The sequence below is a fragment of the Phragmites australis genome, chromosome 14 (genome assembly GCF_958298935.1).
Source record: "Phragmites australis chromosome 14, lpPhrAust1.1, whole genome shotgun sequence".
In the NCBI taxonomy this organism is placed as follows: Eukaryota; Viridiplantae; Streptophyta; class Magnoliopsida; order Poales; family Poaceae; genus Phragmites; species Phragmites australis.
The window spans coordinates 20,492,279-20,511,598 of record NC_084934.1 but is presented as its reverse complement, the minus strand read 5'-3'; the positions used below and the strand labels follow the sequence as shown (position 1 = coordinate 20,511,598).

General features: G+C 43.2%; 2 protein-coding genes and 1 long non-coding RNA gene across 4 annotated transcripts; 1 reads left to right on the top strand and 2 right to left on the bottom strand.

Annotated features, from left to right (window-relative positions):
* The first annotated feature begins 2,573 nt into the window (after positions 1-2,573).
* Positions 2,574-6,892, top strand: LOC133891799 (putative GPI-anchored protein pfl2). Its single transcript, XM_062332554.1, has 10 exons — positions 2,574-2,797; positions 2,934-3,140; positions 3,443-3,724; positions 3,837-3,871; positions 3,956-4,045; positions 4,640-4,769; positions 4,855-5,492; positions 5,586-5,882; positions 5,978-6,277; positions 6,372-6,892. The coding sequence occupies exons 1-10, from the start codon at positions 2,692-2,694 to the stop codon at positions 6,780-6,782; spliced, it is 2,496 nt and encodes an 831-aa protein (XP_062188538.1). The 5' UTR covers positions 2,574-2,691; the 3' UTR covers positions 6,783-6,892.
* Positions 6,893-10,088: 3,196 nt separating this feature from the next.
* Positions 10,089-11,663, bottom strand: LOC133891761 (uncharacterized). The gene is made up of 2 exons (XR_009904257.1): positions 11,404-11,663; positions 10,089-11,316 (listed from the first exon to the last, which is right to left on the bottom strand). It is a non-coding gene; the product is annotated as an uncharacterized LOC133891761 (long non-coding RNA).
* A 151-nt stretch (positions 11,664-11,814) lies between these two features.
* LOC133890122 (uncharacterized) lies at positions 11,815-17,452 on the bottom strand. 2 transcript variants are annotated; one of them, XM_062330568.1, is made up of 2 exons: positions 13,890-17,452; positions 11,815-13,748 (listed from the first exon to the last, which is right to left on the bottom strand). In XM_062330568.1, the coding sequence occupies exon 1, from the start codon at positions 16,717-16,719 to the stop codon at positions 15,661-15,663; it is 1,059 nt and encodes a 352-aa protein (XP_062186552.1). In that variant the 5' UTR covers positions 16,720-17,452; the 3' UTR covers positions 11,815-13,748; positions 13,890-15,660. The 2 variants fall into 2 exon arrangements, with proteins under 2 accessions (XP_062186552.1, XP_062186553.1); XM_062330569.1 differs by having other exon boundaries at positions 14,448-17,452.
* Positions 17,453-19,320: the final 1,868 nt, after the last annotated feature.

Here is a 19,320-nt window from a genome sequence, read left to right as displayed (position 1 = left end):
TTGGGAGTCACATAACATATCCTACACCTATGACCTACGCTTCTTCATATGCGCTAACTACCAGTATGATAAGTCTCGACATGGACCATAAGAGTATCCACCGGTATAGTGACATAGATCACTCATGTGGGCCTTTTTATACGATTTCATGCACTCTCTTACTAATTTCTCCTCTTGTTTCTTTTGTCCAGTCTCCTCCACCTATCTGCAATTTCAGGCAATAGCTCTATATGGAGCAAAATGAGGACCAGAAGCAGTGGGTGGACATGGAGATGCGGTAGAGGAGGCAAGCTTACCAACGTCATGAGTACGAGCGACATCAGGAGGAATTACGGATAAAACAACAGGAGGAGGAGAAGCGTATCAAGAATGTCGCGAAGGACCGCGCCGCGTCTCAAGCACGCGAAGCAGAGAGAGAAAGTAAGCGTGAGAGGGCCTGTCGCGCTAAGACGAGGGGCCTGATGCCCTAAGAAAGGGTAAATATCCAAGGTGCACTCAGTAGAGAGTATCTATTGTACCACGACCTATTTCTATTCCCTAAGAAATGTTTGGTTTAGCAACGACATGCTATTAGGTTACTCTTTAAGCGTACCGTACATGCCAATATTTATTGTCGGCAACTCTTTATGGTTAGAGTCTATCCGTGCTATGACGAAAAATCCAATGTCACATGTAACGTTCATCAGCGTATGTAACCTCTGTACCGGGTTCTATGCTACTTATTCTTTACAACTTACTATTATAGCCTTACATACCAATTCTATATTACGTTCCATTGTCAGACAAATAATTCTACGATTTATTTTACATCTTTCCATTCCGTATCAGAAATAAGTTCAATTGAATAATAAAAATGCGATATAATATTTTTCAACGGAAGAAATAATTTTGGCCAGTCAGACGTGGGAGATATGGTTCACACTGAGCTCCCGGGCTAGGAGACATGGCCCACTGACCTCACGTAGTTTTTTCGTTCAACTGTTTGATAAAATTTAATTTTCATCCTACGGTTTGGCGATAATTAATTTTCGCCAACGGTTTGGCAAAAATTGCCTCGATGCTGCAGCCGGGCACTCCTAACCTGCCGTCGATGCCACGTCTTCTATTTTTGCCGTACAGTTTGGTGAAAATATTATTTTCGCCGTACGGTAGGGAAAAAAAATGTTTTGGCTAAACCATTGGGCGAATCAGTATTTTTTTTTTGAAATTTCCTCATTTTCGGTATTATTTCTGTAATATCCATAAAAAATGTAATATTAAAAAAAATTCCTCTAGTTTTACCGAGACATTACGGCCGAACAGTTTTCCGGTATGTACTATAAGAGATGACAAATCGAAGCTATTATGTGTGGCTTACAACTATGAATACCTACATGGTTGCATTTGACAAACTTAAAGGAACCTTTACTTCTGAATAGGAGAGGTTCGAGGATACCAATATATTTTTTATAGGATGTGTTCTTAGCATTTTTGTCGATCATTTCTGTGATGTGTACATATATATAAATGATGTAAATAAGTTGTAGGATGCACCGAATATTAAATTTGGTATATCAGATGTAAATAGTAAATATTATGACTACAAAATAGTTAATAACCGTTCTGTAGTCAAGCACTTGCACCAACATGACGTAAATACATTTGGAACAAGACATCAAATATTTAATCTCAACAGGGATATAGATGGTCACTTTTTTTATAATAAAAGTATAATTTTCGGTATCTGTATCAACGAGACGTTCGTAATGTACAAAACTTTTTTGAAAATAGAAATTCAAATTCATGTATAAGAGAATTCGAATTTAGATAGTCAGATGTAGGTACGAACCTGAACTAGAAGAACTGAAGTGCGCATCTTTCGCTAGCTGCTCGAGGCTCATTCCCTTGTCCACCTGAAAGTACGAAGCACGCATGAGATGCGTCCTGGAAAGCAAGGAGAAGAATGGAATTCCATGTTGGCCGCGTGTGTGTGATCGATGGATCGTTTCCTCGTGCAGGCCTAGCTACGCATGATGATGATGGCAATGCTACCCGATCGATGGATCCTTTTCTTTGCAGGGCAGAACCATTCATTCGTGCATGGCTGCCACGGCACAAACAATCGTACCCTCTGTGAAGACGCCACGGCAAATCTCTAGAGGCAGAGTTTGTGAAGTTTTGCAACAAAAAAAAAAGCGTGGTAAACAGTGTAGTTTTGTGGTCGTTTATACTGCGTATGTGTAGTTCTCTGAATTTTGGTCTCCTGAAAGTTGAACGGTCTCGTACGTACCATCCAGGAAAAAAGGAAAATTGAAACAGTAAAGGAAAGCCGTTTGAGTTTGGGCCCCAAATCCAACCCTAAACTACGGCCCAAGAGGATTACGGCCCAAATGCCCCAAAATTCAAACCATCCCGCCCATGTAATAATCACCCAGGCGCCTCTCAAAAAAAAAAGGAATAATCACCAAAACGAAATTCCAGAGCCGCGCCCCGGCCCCACCCGTCAGTGTCCCATCGAACAGTCAGACGCGTCGCTGCCAGCGGCCGCAACCCCCCTCCTCCCAGGATATTTTTTATACGCAGCCTAACCCTCACCTCCCAACGTCTCTCTGAGCTCCTTCCAAAAAAGCGTCGCCTCCTCCTCCGGGAACCTGCGGCGAGGATCTAGGGTTTGGTCATCGGTCTCCGGCGACCCCGACGCCGGCCTCCCCCATGGAAGCGCTCTCGCTCATCGACGTTTCCGCCGAGGACGACCTCCTCTTCGACCTCGCCTCTCCGCCCCCGCCGCGGTCGACGCATCGCGATCCGCCCCACGAAGGTGAGCGAGCGAGTCCTCTGGGTTTTGTTTCCCCACGCCATTTCGGGAGTTGGGAGTGCGGGATCGCGGCGTTGGGGGCGTTGATTGGTGCCCGTTGTGGCGCGATTTGGGGGATCTGACGCACCGCGATTTCTAGGGTCTCTGGTGGGCGCCGAGGCAGCTTCTGATTTGGAGCCCGTCGGCGGTTCTCCGGCCGCGGAGGGCCGGGTTGCGGATCCGGGCTGTGTGATGGAGGAGCAGGCGGCCCCCGAGCGGACGGAGTCCCCGAAGCAGCGAAAGGCCAAGACAGGTGTGAACCTCCGCAAGAGCTTGGCTTGGGACAGCGCCTTTTTTACCAGTGAAGGTTGGCTTTGGCTTTACCCCGATTCCCATATCCATGAATCCAATGCTTCATTGTTGTATTTCTCACCTTCTGTGAGAGACTTTTGTGTCATGTTGTGTGCATAAGAGCTCATGAATAAAAAATGTTTCCTTTTTTGTGTCACAATTGTCGTTGTCGCTTGTTGTGGCAGACTTGCACATATTCACTAGCGAAGGTTGGCTTTATCCTGTTCACTGCCCATGAATCAAATCTTTCATTTCTGTAATTGTCGCATATTCTGGTGCAGATAGATAGTGGCTCTTAACATTTCCTAATCTGAGTAGGTGTTCTGGATACCGAGGAATTAGCCATTGTAAATAGCACCTTCCGCAAGACACAGGGCTCCAGGCTTCCCGGAATTGTGGAGGAAATGAGGAGATCAGAGGAATCAACAACCTCAACTCTGGAAAGCGAAAGCTGGTCAATGGAAAGCATAGAGACCGAGCTGTTTGACAATGTCCGTGCTTCAATCCAGAGGTCACTTGGCAAACCTGATAAAGTTCCAGGCAGGCCTGCTGCTAGCTCAAAACCCCCCAAGCCCACAGCAAATGCGCCTCATGTTGCAGGTAACAAGCCACAAATGACGACACAACGTGTTATGTTGCTTCTAAAGCTGTAACTCTAAGGAGCTTTGTCTGTTGTTTGTAACTGATGTATCTATTTTATTGCTCCTTCCAGCAAGAAAGGGGGTTGATCGGATGCCTCAGACTAAGGTATGTTAACTCATTTGATCAATGATTTAGTTCCAAATTTCTGTACTCCGTGATCATCACTAGCCAACATTTGCTTATGTTCAGATAAGAGCACCTGTTTCAACAAGCCAAGGAGTTGTTGGTGGCAAACAAAGGCCACAAGCCTCCTCCAAAGAGCCTAAAGCTGCAAGAGTGGTATGTCCTATGCTGGTAATTCCTCAGTAATCATGACGTTTGCCGTAGTTTATCCATTCACCTATAATTGGATATTTGTTTCAAAATTTATTATAGTATACTAATGATGTTCATAGGTAATGTATGATATTTCCTGACTTAGCAATTGATTGAAATTATTGTGAGAATGTGAGCAGAACCACCTAGGCTTCAGTATGTCTTGTCTAAGGGCCAAAGTATTCCCCTTTTTAATTTGAAGTCTGAGTTACGTACCTGCACATGGAATCAACATCCCAGTAACTAGGATTGCCTCTTGTTCTTGCTCATGAAGTCTGAGATATGTACCTTCACGTGGAATCAAATACCAATAACTAGGATTGCCTCTTGCTTTTTCTCACAAGGCTAAGTATTTTTGTTCACCAAATTTATATCATTGGACTACACTGAATTAAATTCGAATCAGCCAAGTTTTGTAACGTTTCACTTGAGAAACCTATTTTCTATTTGCTTGCTTTAATTAAAGTTCCTCTTGTATAATATTCGATCTGAATTTCATATTTAGTTTCAAAAAGTAAAAAAGAACTTGTTTCATATTTATTCTTTTTGCTTGAGAAGACTTTGCCACGAGCTGCAGAAGCAAAATCATCCTCAAAACCTCCGAAGGCTCTGCCAAGAGTTGCTACAATGAGGTCATCAACTAACACAGCTATCACTTCTGGGATATCAGAGAAAAGAAGCAGCACTGGTGCGTGAATTGACATACATTATTTCTTCTGCCATAATGTTAATACGCAGCATATAACAAGCCTAAGATGTATTTCCTCTTTCAGGGGGTGTAGTCAGCAGACAGGCAGTTGGGAAATCTGCCAATACTTCAGCTAGTGTACGACCTGGTGGGGTCACAAAGTCCAGCTCAATCTCAAAATCAGGTGCTTTCACATCAGCAGTAGCTTCTACCTTCCATGGTGTTTCGATGGATACAAAGCCAGATGCAAAAACCAAATCAGCAAGCCTAGGCAACAAGAATAGGACAGCTCAGAGGGTCCCTGTCCGTTCATCGTCAAGATCTGATGTCAGCAAATTTAACCCATCAAGATCTTCAGGAAACAAGATCTCAGCTAAGGGTCATGCTGACCGTTCATCGCCAAGCATTTCACCTAGCAGTTCTATAGACAGCATGAGTTCTGTAATTTCTGGGACTTCAACAGCTTCTACTGTAGGCAAGATGAGCCATACATCCGAGAGTTCGAATCCACTATCCTCTTCATTGTCCCCCTCCCTCAGAAAGAGCAATGACCACCCTCCAAACACAAAACTTAGGCCTCCTATTGTCACAGAGGGTCATTCTTCAGGAACAGCAGCATCTGGGGATAATGTGAAAGCTACTGCAGACACAACCAACCAGGGAAAAGGTTTTAAGCCATCAGGGTTGCGAAGGCCTACACCCAAGATAGGATATTTTGATGCTGTGCGTGCATTTATTTTTATGTTCTTTCCCTTGCAATAATGCAAATGTCCCTTATTGATGCGCTTCTAACAGTCTTACCGTGTATGTCTTTAGGAAAAATCCATCGACCAAAACATTGGTGCACAGTTGCAACTGCAACCCATAAAGTTCCAGTGTTCGCTACTTGCCACATCAAAATCTCAACCATCTACTCAGATCATGAACACTGCATCAACTAGCTTTGGTCAACAGGAATCAAAATCTACTGCAGCACCTCATGAGGAAAGCTGTGCATCCAAAAGTAAGGTGGTGCCTCCCAAAGTTGCACAAATGGAAGTAGAGCCTGTTAAGGTGTCCGAACCTGAAGTGTGCACGCACCAGACGGACCCAGTTGTGGCCGAACCTGAAGCTGTATGTGCATTTTATTTTTTATGTTCTTTCCCTTGCAATAATGCAAATGCCCTTTATCGATGTGCTTCTAACAATCTTGCAATGTATGTCTTCAGGAGAAATCAATTAACCAAAACATCGGTGCACAGGTGCAACTGCAACCCATGAAAATCCAGTGTTCGCTACCTGCCGCACCAAAATCTCAACCGTCTTCTACTCAGACTACGAATACTGCATCATCTATCTCTGGTCAACAAGAATCAAAATCTACTGCAGCATGTCATGAGGAAAGCAGTGCTTCCAAAAGTAAGGTGGCAAAGGTGGTCCCTCTCAAAATTGTACAGATGGAAGTAGATCCTTTTAAGGTGGCTGAACCTGAAGCATGCACTGGACCAGTTGTGGCCGAACTTGAAGCTGTAGGTGCACTTTATTTTTATGTTCTGTCCCCTTCAATAATGCAGATTTCCTTTATTGATGTGCTTCTAACAATCTTGCTGTGTATGTCTTCAGGAGGAATCCATTGACCAAAGCACTAGTGCACAGTTGCAACTTCAACCCATGAAGATCCGGTGTTCACCACCTGCCACACCGAACTCTCAGCCATCTTCTCCGACCATGACCACTGCATCATCTACCTTTGGTCCTAAGGACATCAGTGCTTCCAAAAGCAATGCAGCGAAGGCGGTGCCTCTCAAAGTTGCACAAATGGATGGGGAACCTTTTAAGGTGGTGGCCGAATATGAACCGTGCATGCACCAGCCCAGTCCGATGGTGGCTGCAGACGCTTCAAAAGAGAACATCCTGGCTTTGCACCAGAATATCCAGGCTAATGGCGACGCAAGTTCGTTAGCAATCAAGTTATTAACCCAGAAGTTGTCCTCCGTTTCTCTTGGGGAGGCCACCCCTGACCTGGCGTTGTGATCTGGCAGCAAATGAGTTTCGTGTGGTATGCTGCTGGTTATTTCTGATTACATCCTTGTTATCGGAAGGCAACCCCGCAGCCGGTGAACCTAATGTTCCCCTCTTGAGAGAGCATGATGAAACTGCGCTACTCTATTGTATGCATAGACCCTGGTATCAATTGCCGGTTTCCAAGTAAAGGTAAAGCGTATATGATAATATGATTTCCGTGTTGTTTGTCTCAGTTCTACAAAGTATTGGTGTAACACTCGGGTAACTGTAGGATCTACTGCATGAAAGTATAGAATGCTATCTGTACTGAATGAAGATTCAGAGCAGGGGAGACAAATGAGGGGACTCTGGGTCTGGGAACTGAGAAGTACGCTATTCTAGAAATGAAGCTAAACAGGCTGTTCATTGCAGCTTGTAAACCTTGGGACACCACAGCTCCTATATCTGTAATGTCTTTATGCCTCTAATGATATATCCTTAATACTAAAAAAACTGTGGCGGCTTGGGGAACTGAAAAGTACGCTGTTGTACGTTCGCGTTGGTTACTATTTGTGCCCTTGTAGTTCTACTATTATAGGCAATTCAGGCTGAACATTTTGTCGGTGCAGGAAAACGGAATAAAATAACTCAGTTTTTCTGCCTAGGCCAACTTGGAACAGCGTCTTTGTCTCTATAGCTACAACCAAATCGTTAAAGTATCTCCTTTGCTTGAAAAAAAATGCAAGATACAAAAGAAAGGAAAATGCTTTTAAATGATGAAATATGTTTGGATTTTTTTTTGCTTTTCAGACTAACAAGGTGCTGAAACTTTGCTTGATCTAAACATACACTACATTTATATAATTAACACTACAGAGTATGCTGATTATAGGTATGTCGTCCGAATGTAATACACTCTTAACTATATACTCGTACCCACTTTTTTCGCGAAAATACTCGTACCACTTTCTTTGCATTAGACATGCGGTATTTCTCGTTCGGTTCCAAACTATCCTCAAACTCTTTAAAGCTTCTCAGCAGTTCAATGTGGAAGTAGAGCATGTCCAGATAGTCTGGTAAAATAGATACAGAGGTTTCATCCCATCTGCAGATAATGATTTAGGGCCATAAGAAATTTGATAAGTGACCTCCAATTCAAAAAATATATAGTACTGGACAAATGTGCATATCAAATTCCCAAATAAGTTGCCATCCTACCTCTTTGTAGCTTCATTCAATTTATGACACTACCTCTGTGTAACATTTTTTTCAAGAATGATCCGCTAAGCCGTCTTTCTCTTGCTTTCGGAGAGAGTTGCTTCCAGGACAATTTAATTTGCTTAGTCCTTAAGTTGTTTCTACTGTAGACGCATCCAAGTTTTCTTCAAAATTCTTCTCAACCTTAGATTCAGACGACATACCTCACTGAGTACTAGACTATGCAAAAATGTAGAATAATGGAAAAACACATGATTTGAGGTATTAGGCTTATTGAATCTGTAAACTTTGAAAACACGGGAACAAAGAAGAGAAACCCATTGATGCAGTCAGCCTGATTATCACAATATACTAGAATTGCTGGAATTGGTTTCTCTAGCACCGGTAAGTCTGACAAGAGGTCTCTCAACCACTCAACCTCTATTGCTGTTGAATCTAAAGCTACTAGTTCAACCTCCATTGTGGATCGTGTTATCAATGTTTGTTTAGACAACCTCCACGACACAGACCCACCAGCTAGAGTGAATACATATCCACTCGTGGGTCTCTTTTCATCTAAGTCACTGATCCAGTCAGCATCATTGCATCCATCTAAGACCGCTGGATGACTGGTGTATTTAATATCGAGGTTCATCGTTCCTTTTAAGTACCTGAGTACTCTTATCGATGCTTTCCAATGATCATCTCCTAGGTTGAACATGCAACGGCTCAACCTATATACTACATATGAGATGTTTGATCTTGTCGCGCTTACATAAGTGATCCAATTACCTGCTTATACTTAAGCTGGTCTACAGGTTCCCCAATGTGCTTGTACAGCTTGATGTTTGGATCATAAGGTGTGAAGATTAGTTTGGCATCCAATTGCCCAAACCAAGTTAGGACTTTCTCCTCATAATGAGATTGTGTTAAAGTAATCTCATTCTCACCTTTTAATAGCATGCTGATTAAGATGATATCAGCTTCACCCAAGTCCTTATTTCGCGAACAAAAAACTTGCTCTCGATAGCAGCTCAACTTGAAAAGAAAATTGCAAGGTGTGCCAATATACACAAAGTATACAAGTAAAGGAGAATATTGTAACGGAAACATTGATCTTTATCTATTCATTATCGAATTCATAAAGTACAAGTTCCTCTCATTACAAAATGTTACTCCACACACACATCTGACTCTAACTATAGTGATCATTTGGCGATTGTGTCTTCTTGGTTCCTAAGGCTTCGCGAAGCTCTTCGTTTAATTACGCCTGTCTCCTCAGGATACCTCCGATTAGCCTACGCTCGAGTCTATAAGGCTGTAAATAAAGACATATAATAACAAAGTGATAATATTAGAGAATAACATAAAATAGTGGTCTCAGCATCACATCATCAACCATAGGCAACCCAGGGCATCATCGGTCTCGTATCATCAACCTCAACAAAGTAAAAGCGACCATAGCACACTAGGAGCATGGTGTGGTGCGTAGCTTCAACCGGTGTAGCAGCTAGGCTACAACTAGGAGCCTAGTATCATGCTTAGCTCACTAGCCACTACGACCTCAGTATGAACGTCATCGGTCGTATCCGAGGCAACAGGCAACCATCCAGCCCTAGGCAATAGGAGGACATGATCATGCATAGCAAGTCATCAGCAATCAAGGTCAAGCAGCGTGACCATCATCAGCATCAAACCGCAGGCAACACAAGCCATGCAGTGCCATCATCCTCGCAAACCATCAAACAAGTAGTGGGTGGCATAGGGCAAGCACAACCATTAGCTCACCCTCACATTGACCAAAAGCAAAAGCAAGAGCAAACTGCCTAGGATCGGCCGACAACAGAAGGGGCATCGAGCATCAGAACCCACCAGGAACAATAGTAGCAGCTAGCCATGGCCTACTACAGCAACAAGCACCAGGGATCATTTAGCGATCGCGTCTTCCTGGTTCCCAAGGCTTCGCAAAGCTCTTCGATTAATTACGCCTATCTCCTAGAGCTAACTCCGATTAGCCTGCACTAGTCTACAAGGCTGTAAACAAAGACATAGTAACAAAGTGATAATGTAGAGAATAACATAGAATAGTGGTCTCAGCATCGCATCATCAACCATAGACAACCCGGGGCATCATCAGTCTCATATCATCAACCTCAACAAAGTAAAAGCGACCGTAGCACACTAGGAGCATGGTGTGGTGCGTAGCTTAACAGGCGTAGCAGCTAGGCTACAACTGGGAGCCCGATATCATGCTTAGCTCACTAGCCACTACGACCTCATCGGTCGTATCCGAGGCAACAGGCAACCATCCAGCCCTAGGCAATAGGAGGGCATGATCATGCATAGCAAGTCATCAGCAATCAAGGTCAAGCAGCGTGACCATCATCGGCATCAAACCGCAGGCAACACAGGCCATGCAGTGCCATCATCCTCGCAAACCATCAAACAAGTAGTGGGTGGCATAGGGCAAGCACAACCATTAGCTCACCCTCACATTGACCAAAAGCAGAAGCAAGAGCAAACTGCCTAGGATCGGCCGACAACAGAAGGGGCATCAAGCATCAGAACCCACCAGGAACAATAGTAGCAGCTAGCCATGGCCTACTACGGCAACAAGCACCAGGGATCACCAGCACGGCGGCATCACCACGGCGGTATCACACAGACCAGGAACAGGGCAGCACCAGGGAAACATCACCCTCACAGACTGGCCTCAAACCTTCATCATCGATCGGCCTGGAGATGCGAGCACGGCGAGTTGTATCTGCCGGCGAATTGCAATCTGCACTGCAAAGACAGCATACCTTCGACGAGGGTCGGGCGTCAAATACATCACTGGCCACTACAAGAAGGACATCAGCAGCGCAACAAGAGTGTAGTAGAATCTCGGTGTTGACGGCCGGCCTCAGGTACATCAGCATTACTGGCCGGCAGAAAACAAGCGGCATCACGGCAGACCGGCAGTGAGCACAGCTAAACAGCACGGTGGTTGCAGCATACACACCGGTGGCGGCATAACAAGACAGCACGTCGACGGCCTCTTAACAGCATCACACGCGCATCAGAACAATACGCGCGCCCTAGAACAACATGCCGGCGGCGAACACATTAGCATGTGTGCGCGATAGTGACTGGAGACCTCACGGCGGCGACGACGCGTGCCTGCCGGAGCACCTCACGGCGGAAACGACGCGCATACGCCGGAGCACGTCGCGGCGGCAGCACGTCACGCTCACGCCAGAGCATCTCGCGGTGGCGGCGCAGCGGGGGAAGGGTCACCATGAACTGTCGGCCCCTCGTCTTTACCACTCAACGGTAGGAAGAGGACGAGCTGAGCCGGCGGCGATGACACACAAGTCCACCATGCCTGCACCAGAGAAGAGGAAGGAGGGGATGACATAGATTGACCGCAAACTAGAACCCACCTTGGAAGGAGCACAGAGAGGGAGTCAACGCGGCAGCCATGGCGGTCGGCGGCCCTGGCAAGACTTCTCTAGAGACGGCAAGATGTAAACGCGTCAGGGCTTCGCCTCAATCTTCTCTCAAAATCCCCTCCGGGCCTCCTCCCTTTCCCCTTCTTATATAGGCAAGAGTCTAGGGTTCCGGAATCAAGCAATCGAGGCCGGTATAGGTGGGATTCAGTTGGAGATCGAGAGGGACTCAGTTTGGATTCAGATGGGAATAGAGATAGGAGACAGGGGCGATTTGATTTTGGGAATTTTTTTTTTGAAAACAAAAACCATACTTATACATCATAAGCAGCTAAATCGCTGCGAGCCAAGTTACAGATGAACAATGGAAAATTCTCTGTCCAAATCACAGGGGCAGAGGATTCCAAACTAGTGCCGTACTTGGCTAGTTCATGTGCTAGTCTATTACAAACTCTCTTACAATACATCACTTCATAAGTCTCAAAATAAATATGCAATAATCTCTTAACTTCACAGATTACAGCAGCATTAACACTGAAATCGACAGTATCATCACGCAGAATTTGGCATAAGTTTACGGCATCTGTTTCTAGAATGACTCGACTTACCCCAAATTGGTTAGCCAGCTTCAGTGCTTCAGCACATGCAATTGCTTCAGATTGTGCCGCATCCTGTACATTATCGATCCTTCCGGCTGCTGCAAAAAGAGATTCCTCTTCTTCATTTCTCAAAATAGCTCCCCATGCTCCAGACTTAGATTTCTCACAAAAGGAACCATCCGTGTTTAACTTCAGCATATTGTTTGCTGGAGGTCTCCAATGGCATTGATTGGACTCCTTCCCAGGTTGTTTCTCTGCACCATCAAGCTCCATAAATTCTCTTACAAAAGCATTCACTTGGAAAACCACTTCATCACTCGAAGGGAGGGCTTCCCCAGCATTTACCTTATTTCGTATAAACCACCAGTACCAAAATAAAGTGATTACTTTCAATCTTATCTCTTCATGCAACAACCATATCTCATCTAGCACTTGCAAGGCAGAACCACACAAGGATAGCTTTAGTCTTACCTCTTCTAGATGTAATTCTCTCCAAATTTGTTTAATTTTCTTACATTTCAAAAAAAGATGACCACCATCTTCATCAAGACGTACACAAATTACACATCTTGTATCAATGTCAACACCTCTTCTCTTGATATTCAGAAAAAGGGGAAGACTGTTATGGGCGAATCTCCACAGAAAATGCTTCACCTTATTTGGAACTTTAATTTCCCAAAGGTTACTCCATTTAAAAGTACTTTCTACCATTCTTGAATTGCTTTGTAAGCCTTCTTGGATAAATTTATCATTCATAAATAATCTGTAAGCTGATTTAACTGAAAATCTTCCCTTATTGTCATAGTGCCAGGCAAGGAAATCTTTCATATTTTCCCTAATTGGTATACACTTAATATGCTGAGCATCCTCTTCATTAAAGATGTTATTTATCAGTTCTACATCCTATTGGCCTGACACAGGGTTAATAAGTTCATTTACTTTTGTTAAGAGGCATGTGCTCCTGTCTGTACCCACAAATCTTGAATTTATTTTTGGCAACCATGGGTCATCCCATATTTTGATATGTACGCCATCCCCCACTCTCCATATGATTCCTTTCTTCAGAAGATTTATTCCATTTAGGATGCTTCTCCATGCATAAGAATCCCAGCTTTTGTCTTTGCATTCAGGATATTTCCATCCGGGAAGTATTTTGCTTTGAACACTTGTGCACATATCGATTCTGGGTGCTGTATAATTCTCCATCCCTGCCTTGCCAACATTGCAAGATTAAATCCATTTAAGTCTCTAAAACCCAGTCCACCCAAACACTTCGGTTTCATCATTTTTTCCTTGCTCAACCAATGAATCTTATGTTCATTATCTTGTTGAGCCCACCAGAATCTGACAATCATATTTGTGATTTCATCACAAAGAGTTTTTTGTTAGATAGAAACATGACATTGCATAGATTGGCACTGCTTGTGCTACTGCCTTAATAAGGATCTCCTTACCAGCCTTTAACAACATTTTAACCTTCCAGCCTTGAATTCTTTTCCATATCTTCTCTTTTAAATATTCAAAAATCTTCTTTTTTGATTTCCCAACATATACAGGAAGCCCCAAATACTTTTCATTAGTTGTCTCACCATTAATTTGTAATTCAGACAGCACTTCCTTTTTCACTTCAACCTTTACATTGTTGCTGAACATAACTGCTGACTTCTCTCTGTTAATTACTTGTCCCGAGCACTTCTCATAAGAATTTAGAAAGCTTTTCACCACCCTTGCATTTTGTCGATCAGCTTTGATTAGTAAGAGAGAGTCATCTGCAAAAAAGAGGTGGGTTAAGCTTGGTGCACCATTACAGATTCTCAACCCCTGAATTTTTCCTTGTTCCTCTGCCTTATACATTGCAGCTGAAAAGGCTTCAGCACAAATAACAAACAAATAGGGTGACAATGGATCACCTTGGCGTAGGCCACGTTGAGGAACAATCACCCTTGTGTAGTCACCATTTATCTTCACTCTATAATTCACTGTTGTAACACACTTTAGGATTAGATTAACCCAATTTCTATGAAAGCCCAGTTTTAACATAACTTTCTGGAGGAAGTCCTATTCAACTCTGTCATAAGCCTTACTCATGTCCAGCTTAATGGCAGCAAACCCCTCTCTTCCATTTCTTTTGTTTCTTAGGTAGTGTGTTGCTTCATATGCAACTAGGATGTTATCTGAAATTAATCTCCCTGGAACAAAAGCACTTTGATTCAACGAAATGACTTCAAGGAGAATGCATTTCAAGCGATTTGCTATTACTTTAGCTATCAATTTGTACACTACATTGCATAAACTTATTGGCCTTAACTCCTTTAAATTGGTAGGATTTTTAATCTTAGGAATCAAGACAATATTTGTATCATTCCATGCATTAGGCATTTGACCACCTTCAAGAACCCCTAACACCTCATTTGTTATTTTATCTCCCACAATATCCCAGAATCTCCTGAAAAAGATAGCAGGCATACCATCTGGACCTGGAGCTTTCAGATCCCCCATTTGATCTAGAGCCTTCTTTATTTCTTCTTTAGAGAACTCCTTCAACAGAAAATCATTCATATCACTAGTCACCTTTGGTTGCACTGCATTTGTGAAGTCACAAGTTGTATTCACTTGTTGGAGCCAATTGACATGTGATCTTTGCTTCCAATAGATGTCTTTTTGTTCCTCCAATCTGTCCAGTTTATACCTTAAGTATTGCTCCTTATCAATTCTGTTTTGGGAAACTTGTTCTCTTCGGCACTTCTCAAGATGCTCTTTCAACTTTTTTATTCTCTTCTCTAAGTCTCCCAAGACGTTTCTGTCCCACTTTTTCAGTTCACGGGCAACATCACAAAGTGCTTCATGGACTGTATTATGTCCCACAAAGCCTGCATCATTCCATGCATTGCTAACGATTGTTCTACAATCCTCTTCTTGTAGCCATCTTGCTTCGAATCTGAAGAGATTTGCTTGCCTTTTCCTCCTGTCTCCATACTGTATTTCTCCTGTATACACCACCAATGGTCTGTGATCTGAATGGTAATGATCCCCATGTATAACAAATGCTTCCGAAAATCTCTAACACCATTCCTGATTGGCCACCACTCTATCTAACCTCTCCTGGATATATTTAGCTGCTTGATGATTGTTGTTTCTCCAGGTAAATTTATCTCCACTATAGCCAAGATCAGACAAATGGCAGAATTCTAAAGCTTCCCTGAAGCTATCCATACATTTTTGGGACCTTGGAACACCACCCACCTTCTCATGTTGGAAGAGTATTTCATTAAAGTCACCCAAACAGATCCACGGCATATCTTGTTGATTTTTCAAAACTCGCAACAGTTTCCATGTTACATTCTTTTTGTCTTGTTTAGGTTCCCCATAAATTCCTGTTAATCTCCACATAAAACCATCTTCCTCCTTTATTTCAACATCAATATGATATCTGGAATAATTCCTTAGGTCCAAATTGATTTCGTTTCTACAAAAGATTGCAATACCACCACTTCGCCCATCACAGTCCCTTGCAAGCATTTTTGGCATTCCCAAAAGCCACCTGAACTTTTCCATTCTCTTCCTCGGTAGCTTTTTTTTCAGAAAGGAAGAGAATGTTGGGAGCCACTTGCTTCTGCATTTCCAGAAGCCCTTGAACTGCCGGTCAGTTCCCTAGGCCCCGGCAGTTCCATGCAACAATCCTCATTTTTGCTCGCGGGACTGTCCCTGCAGTCCCGCGTTCCCTTTCTTCAGTTTCTTTGGTAAGTTGTCACCCATCAAGACACCATTTTTGTCATTCGTATCTTTCAAAATGTTTATATCCATTTCTTCTTGAGAGATATCATTTGTCACAAACCAAGACTGACATGTGTCTCCTTCCAAGAGCCCCACTACCGGGCCTTCTATTAAATTTTCTTTTGACAAAGGCTTCCTCTTTTTTGAACTCAAGCTACTCTTCCCATTCTTTTCAGGAAAAAGCCTCCTTGTAGTTAAGGTTTTATCATTTACTTCCACCTTCACTAGAGCCCTTTCCTTACCATTGTCTCTTGTTTGTTCCTCTTCCTTATCCCTTGGATTAAAAGGAGAGGTTACCCCTTGTTCATCACCTTGTCGGGAAGGAACACCCCCAAAAGAACCCACTGAGTAGTGTCTCAGGGGAGAGTCTTTTTTCCCCGAGCCTGACCTTTGGTCACTAGCTTTAGTTGGGTAGCCACTCTTGCTGTTTGAAGAGGAAGCTTTGGATTTTTTCTTCTTTTCATCTGGCGCCCTTAGTTTCTCACTGTAGGGTAGAAAACCCTGAGCATCTCTTTTTGCTGGTGTTGGACACAACAACTCCGAATGTCCAATTCTGCCATAACTAAAGCAAAAGAAAGGAATATCTTCATACTGTAAATCATACCTTTCCTCCACACCCCTGCTTTTTGGTGTGATTGTAATCCATCTCATCAGAGGTTTTGTGATATCTATGGTTATTCTCGCCCTGAGTGAAGACCCCCTTGGTTTTCCTTTTTCATCAACATCCAGCCTAATCAATTCATGGCCGATCTGTTTAGCAATCACTTCTCCCCACTTCTTGTTCATCAGTTTGAAAGGGAGGTCTAAAACTCGAACCCACACCTGGAGTCTATTAAAAACCATCTCTGTTGGTCTCTTTGTTGGGTCCATCTTCTCCAAAACTACTGCATTCCTGCCGACAGTCCAGGGAGCTCCATCAACAACTCTCTCCAGATCTTGTTTTGATTCAAACTCTGTTACAAACATATTGTCTCCAGCAGATCGAAATGTCAATCCTTTCGGATTTCCCAAGCTGGCCGCAATGCAGATGCTATAGTATGGATATGGAGTGTGTTTACTGCAACAACTTTGCCTACCAGCTCCAAATTCTCAGCTGCATCATCCAGATCCTCCACATCGTCTAGAACCAAGTTGAAACTTTCCTCTTCAGTGAGATTTAATCTGCTCATGAGGTCCTCTACCTGCCTATCCTTTTCTATTTCAGGTCCCTTAATACCTTCCCAGCCTGGATTTTCTTTACTTGGATCCATCTCCTCTTTTGCTCCACAGAACTTACTCTTTCCTTCCCCTGTTCCTCTCTCGCAACCAAGACTGTCAGTGTCGACAGCGAACACCAAGGGCGGGCAGAAACGCAGAGGTTTCCCCTTGATCACCCCGAATGTGCTGCAACACTAACAAATATAGTTGATCGAGATACAAGGAGAAACACTTCCGAATCTGAACCTCTCACCTGTATCCTTGCCTCTTGTCTTCCGCCTCTGGAATGATGCAGCTTTCTTCTTCAAACTGCAGCAAACTCCCAATCAAAAACGATTAGAGATCCAATCGGACTCGCTTCCCTTAATTTCGCGCTCCGAAAAACTCCAGAATCCACACCCAAACTTCGAAATCCCGCTTGAAAAAGAAAATTTTTTTGTTTGGGGGGAAAGCTCGCCTCTCTCTACTGTTCACAAGAACTCTCGAGAAGGCAGTCTGTATGCTGTTGACACAGCGGTGTTGGGACGACAGGCAGCTTGATTTTGGGAATTGAAGATAGGGAAGGAGTTTTCTCAGTGCTCGGTCCACCAGACAGCGGCAGTGCTCAGCTTGGAGGCAGCACGTCACACGGAGATAGGAGACAGGGGCGGCTAGGGAAGACCGAACGGACCGGCTGCCTGGGCTGGCAAGAGGAGGAAGAGAGGAAGTCGCAGTGGGCTGGCCCAATCCAGTAAAAGGAGAGAGGCAGGTTTCGGCCTGGGCCAAGTGAGCGGGTAGGGAGGAAAAGAGCCCAGTTGCATCTCTCTCACTCTTTCCTCCCTTTTTTTTTTATTGTGTTACATATATGTATATACATGTTTCCTACGCTATTCATGACAAAATACTGTCTTACATCCATCATATCAAAGTTCTTGGAGAGGTATCTTTTTTTTTTTGCCTCTTGATAATTTCCATGTCAGTACCAAAAAGCAATATGTCATCCACATAGAAACACAAAATGACATATATGCTCGTAATAAAATGATAGTACATACTTGTCCGCTTTGTTTACACAAAACCTAGCAGTGATCAACGTGCTATCAAATTTCTCATGTCATTGATTAGGAGCTCCCTTTAGACTATACAAGGATTTAATCAAGTGATACACTTTCTTTTCCTGGCCTTTTGCTATCTATTTGATGGGCATGGAGTTTACAGGCAGTAGCCAGTTCTAGAAGCACTTGAATAATAGGTAAACGGACCATGGGAGAATAAGTATCAAAATAATCCCTCTATTCTTTCTAAGTAAAACCCTTAGCCACTAAACAGATCTTGTACTTTTCTATAGTACCATCAGTTGTTCTCTTCCTCTTAAAGATCTATTTGCATCTTATCAGCTTGTACCTAGCTAGGAGATCAGCAATTTTCCATGTTCCGTTACTATGATAGAATCTACCTAGCTACGAAGTGCTTCCCTCTAGTATTCCACATATGGTGATGTGTATGCCTCTGCGAGCGATCAAGGTAACTCATCCACTAAATAACTGACATAATCATCACTCAGTGACTTCTCAGTCTATTGTCTCTAACTCCTTCTCAACTCCAACTCAAGAGTAGGAACATGCGCACTCGAAGGAATAGAGTATGGTTCTTGCGAACCACCTGGAGTGACTATCTCATTTCCTCTCATTGAAAAGATGTCTTCGAAGAATGTCACATCATAAGACTCTATATGACATTCGTAGCAACTTCACTCGTCTTGGATTTGACAACTATAAATCTATAGGTTGCGTCATTAGCAACGTACCCCAGGAAGATGCAGTCAACAATCTTAGGTCCTAGCTTTCTTTTTCTTCAGTAAAAGCAGACTAGCTTTTGCAAGACAACCCCAAAGAATTAACTAAGTCACATACAGTTTAAATCTTTCACTCGGCTACCCCGTTAGACTAGAGAGAGTATGGGATAGTGGTTTAATGAATGATCCCACTTTCTGCATAGTATTAAAAAAATAGGTTGGAGAGATACTCTCCTCCTCTATCAGACCTTAAGTGTTTGATCTTCCTTTCTAATTGGTTTTCTATTTCAGCCTTATAGATTTTGAAATGTTCTAGTGATTCATCTTTTGTTCTCATTAAAGATAATTGAGGGCGACTCGGAGTCCGATTTGACTTGGCATAGGTGGGGTGACGTCTAGGTGAAGTTGTGGTTATATGAAGATGGTGACGTCCTCTAAAAAGTACGCCAACTTGGTGTAGAGGTAGCCGGTAGGATTTGCCGTCAATAGAAGATCCACCAAAAAGCAACAATGGGTTGGTGATGGTGTTGTGGGTGCTGCTCCCATATTTCTATATATCAAAATATCACAAGAATTTAGTAGCATCATCACATTCT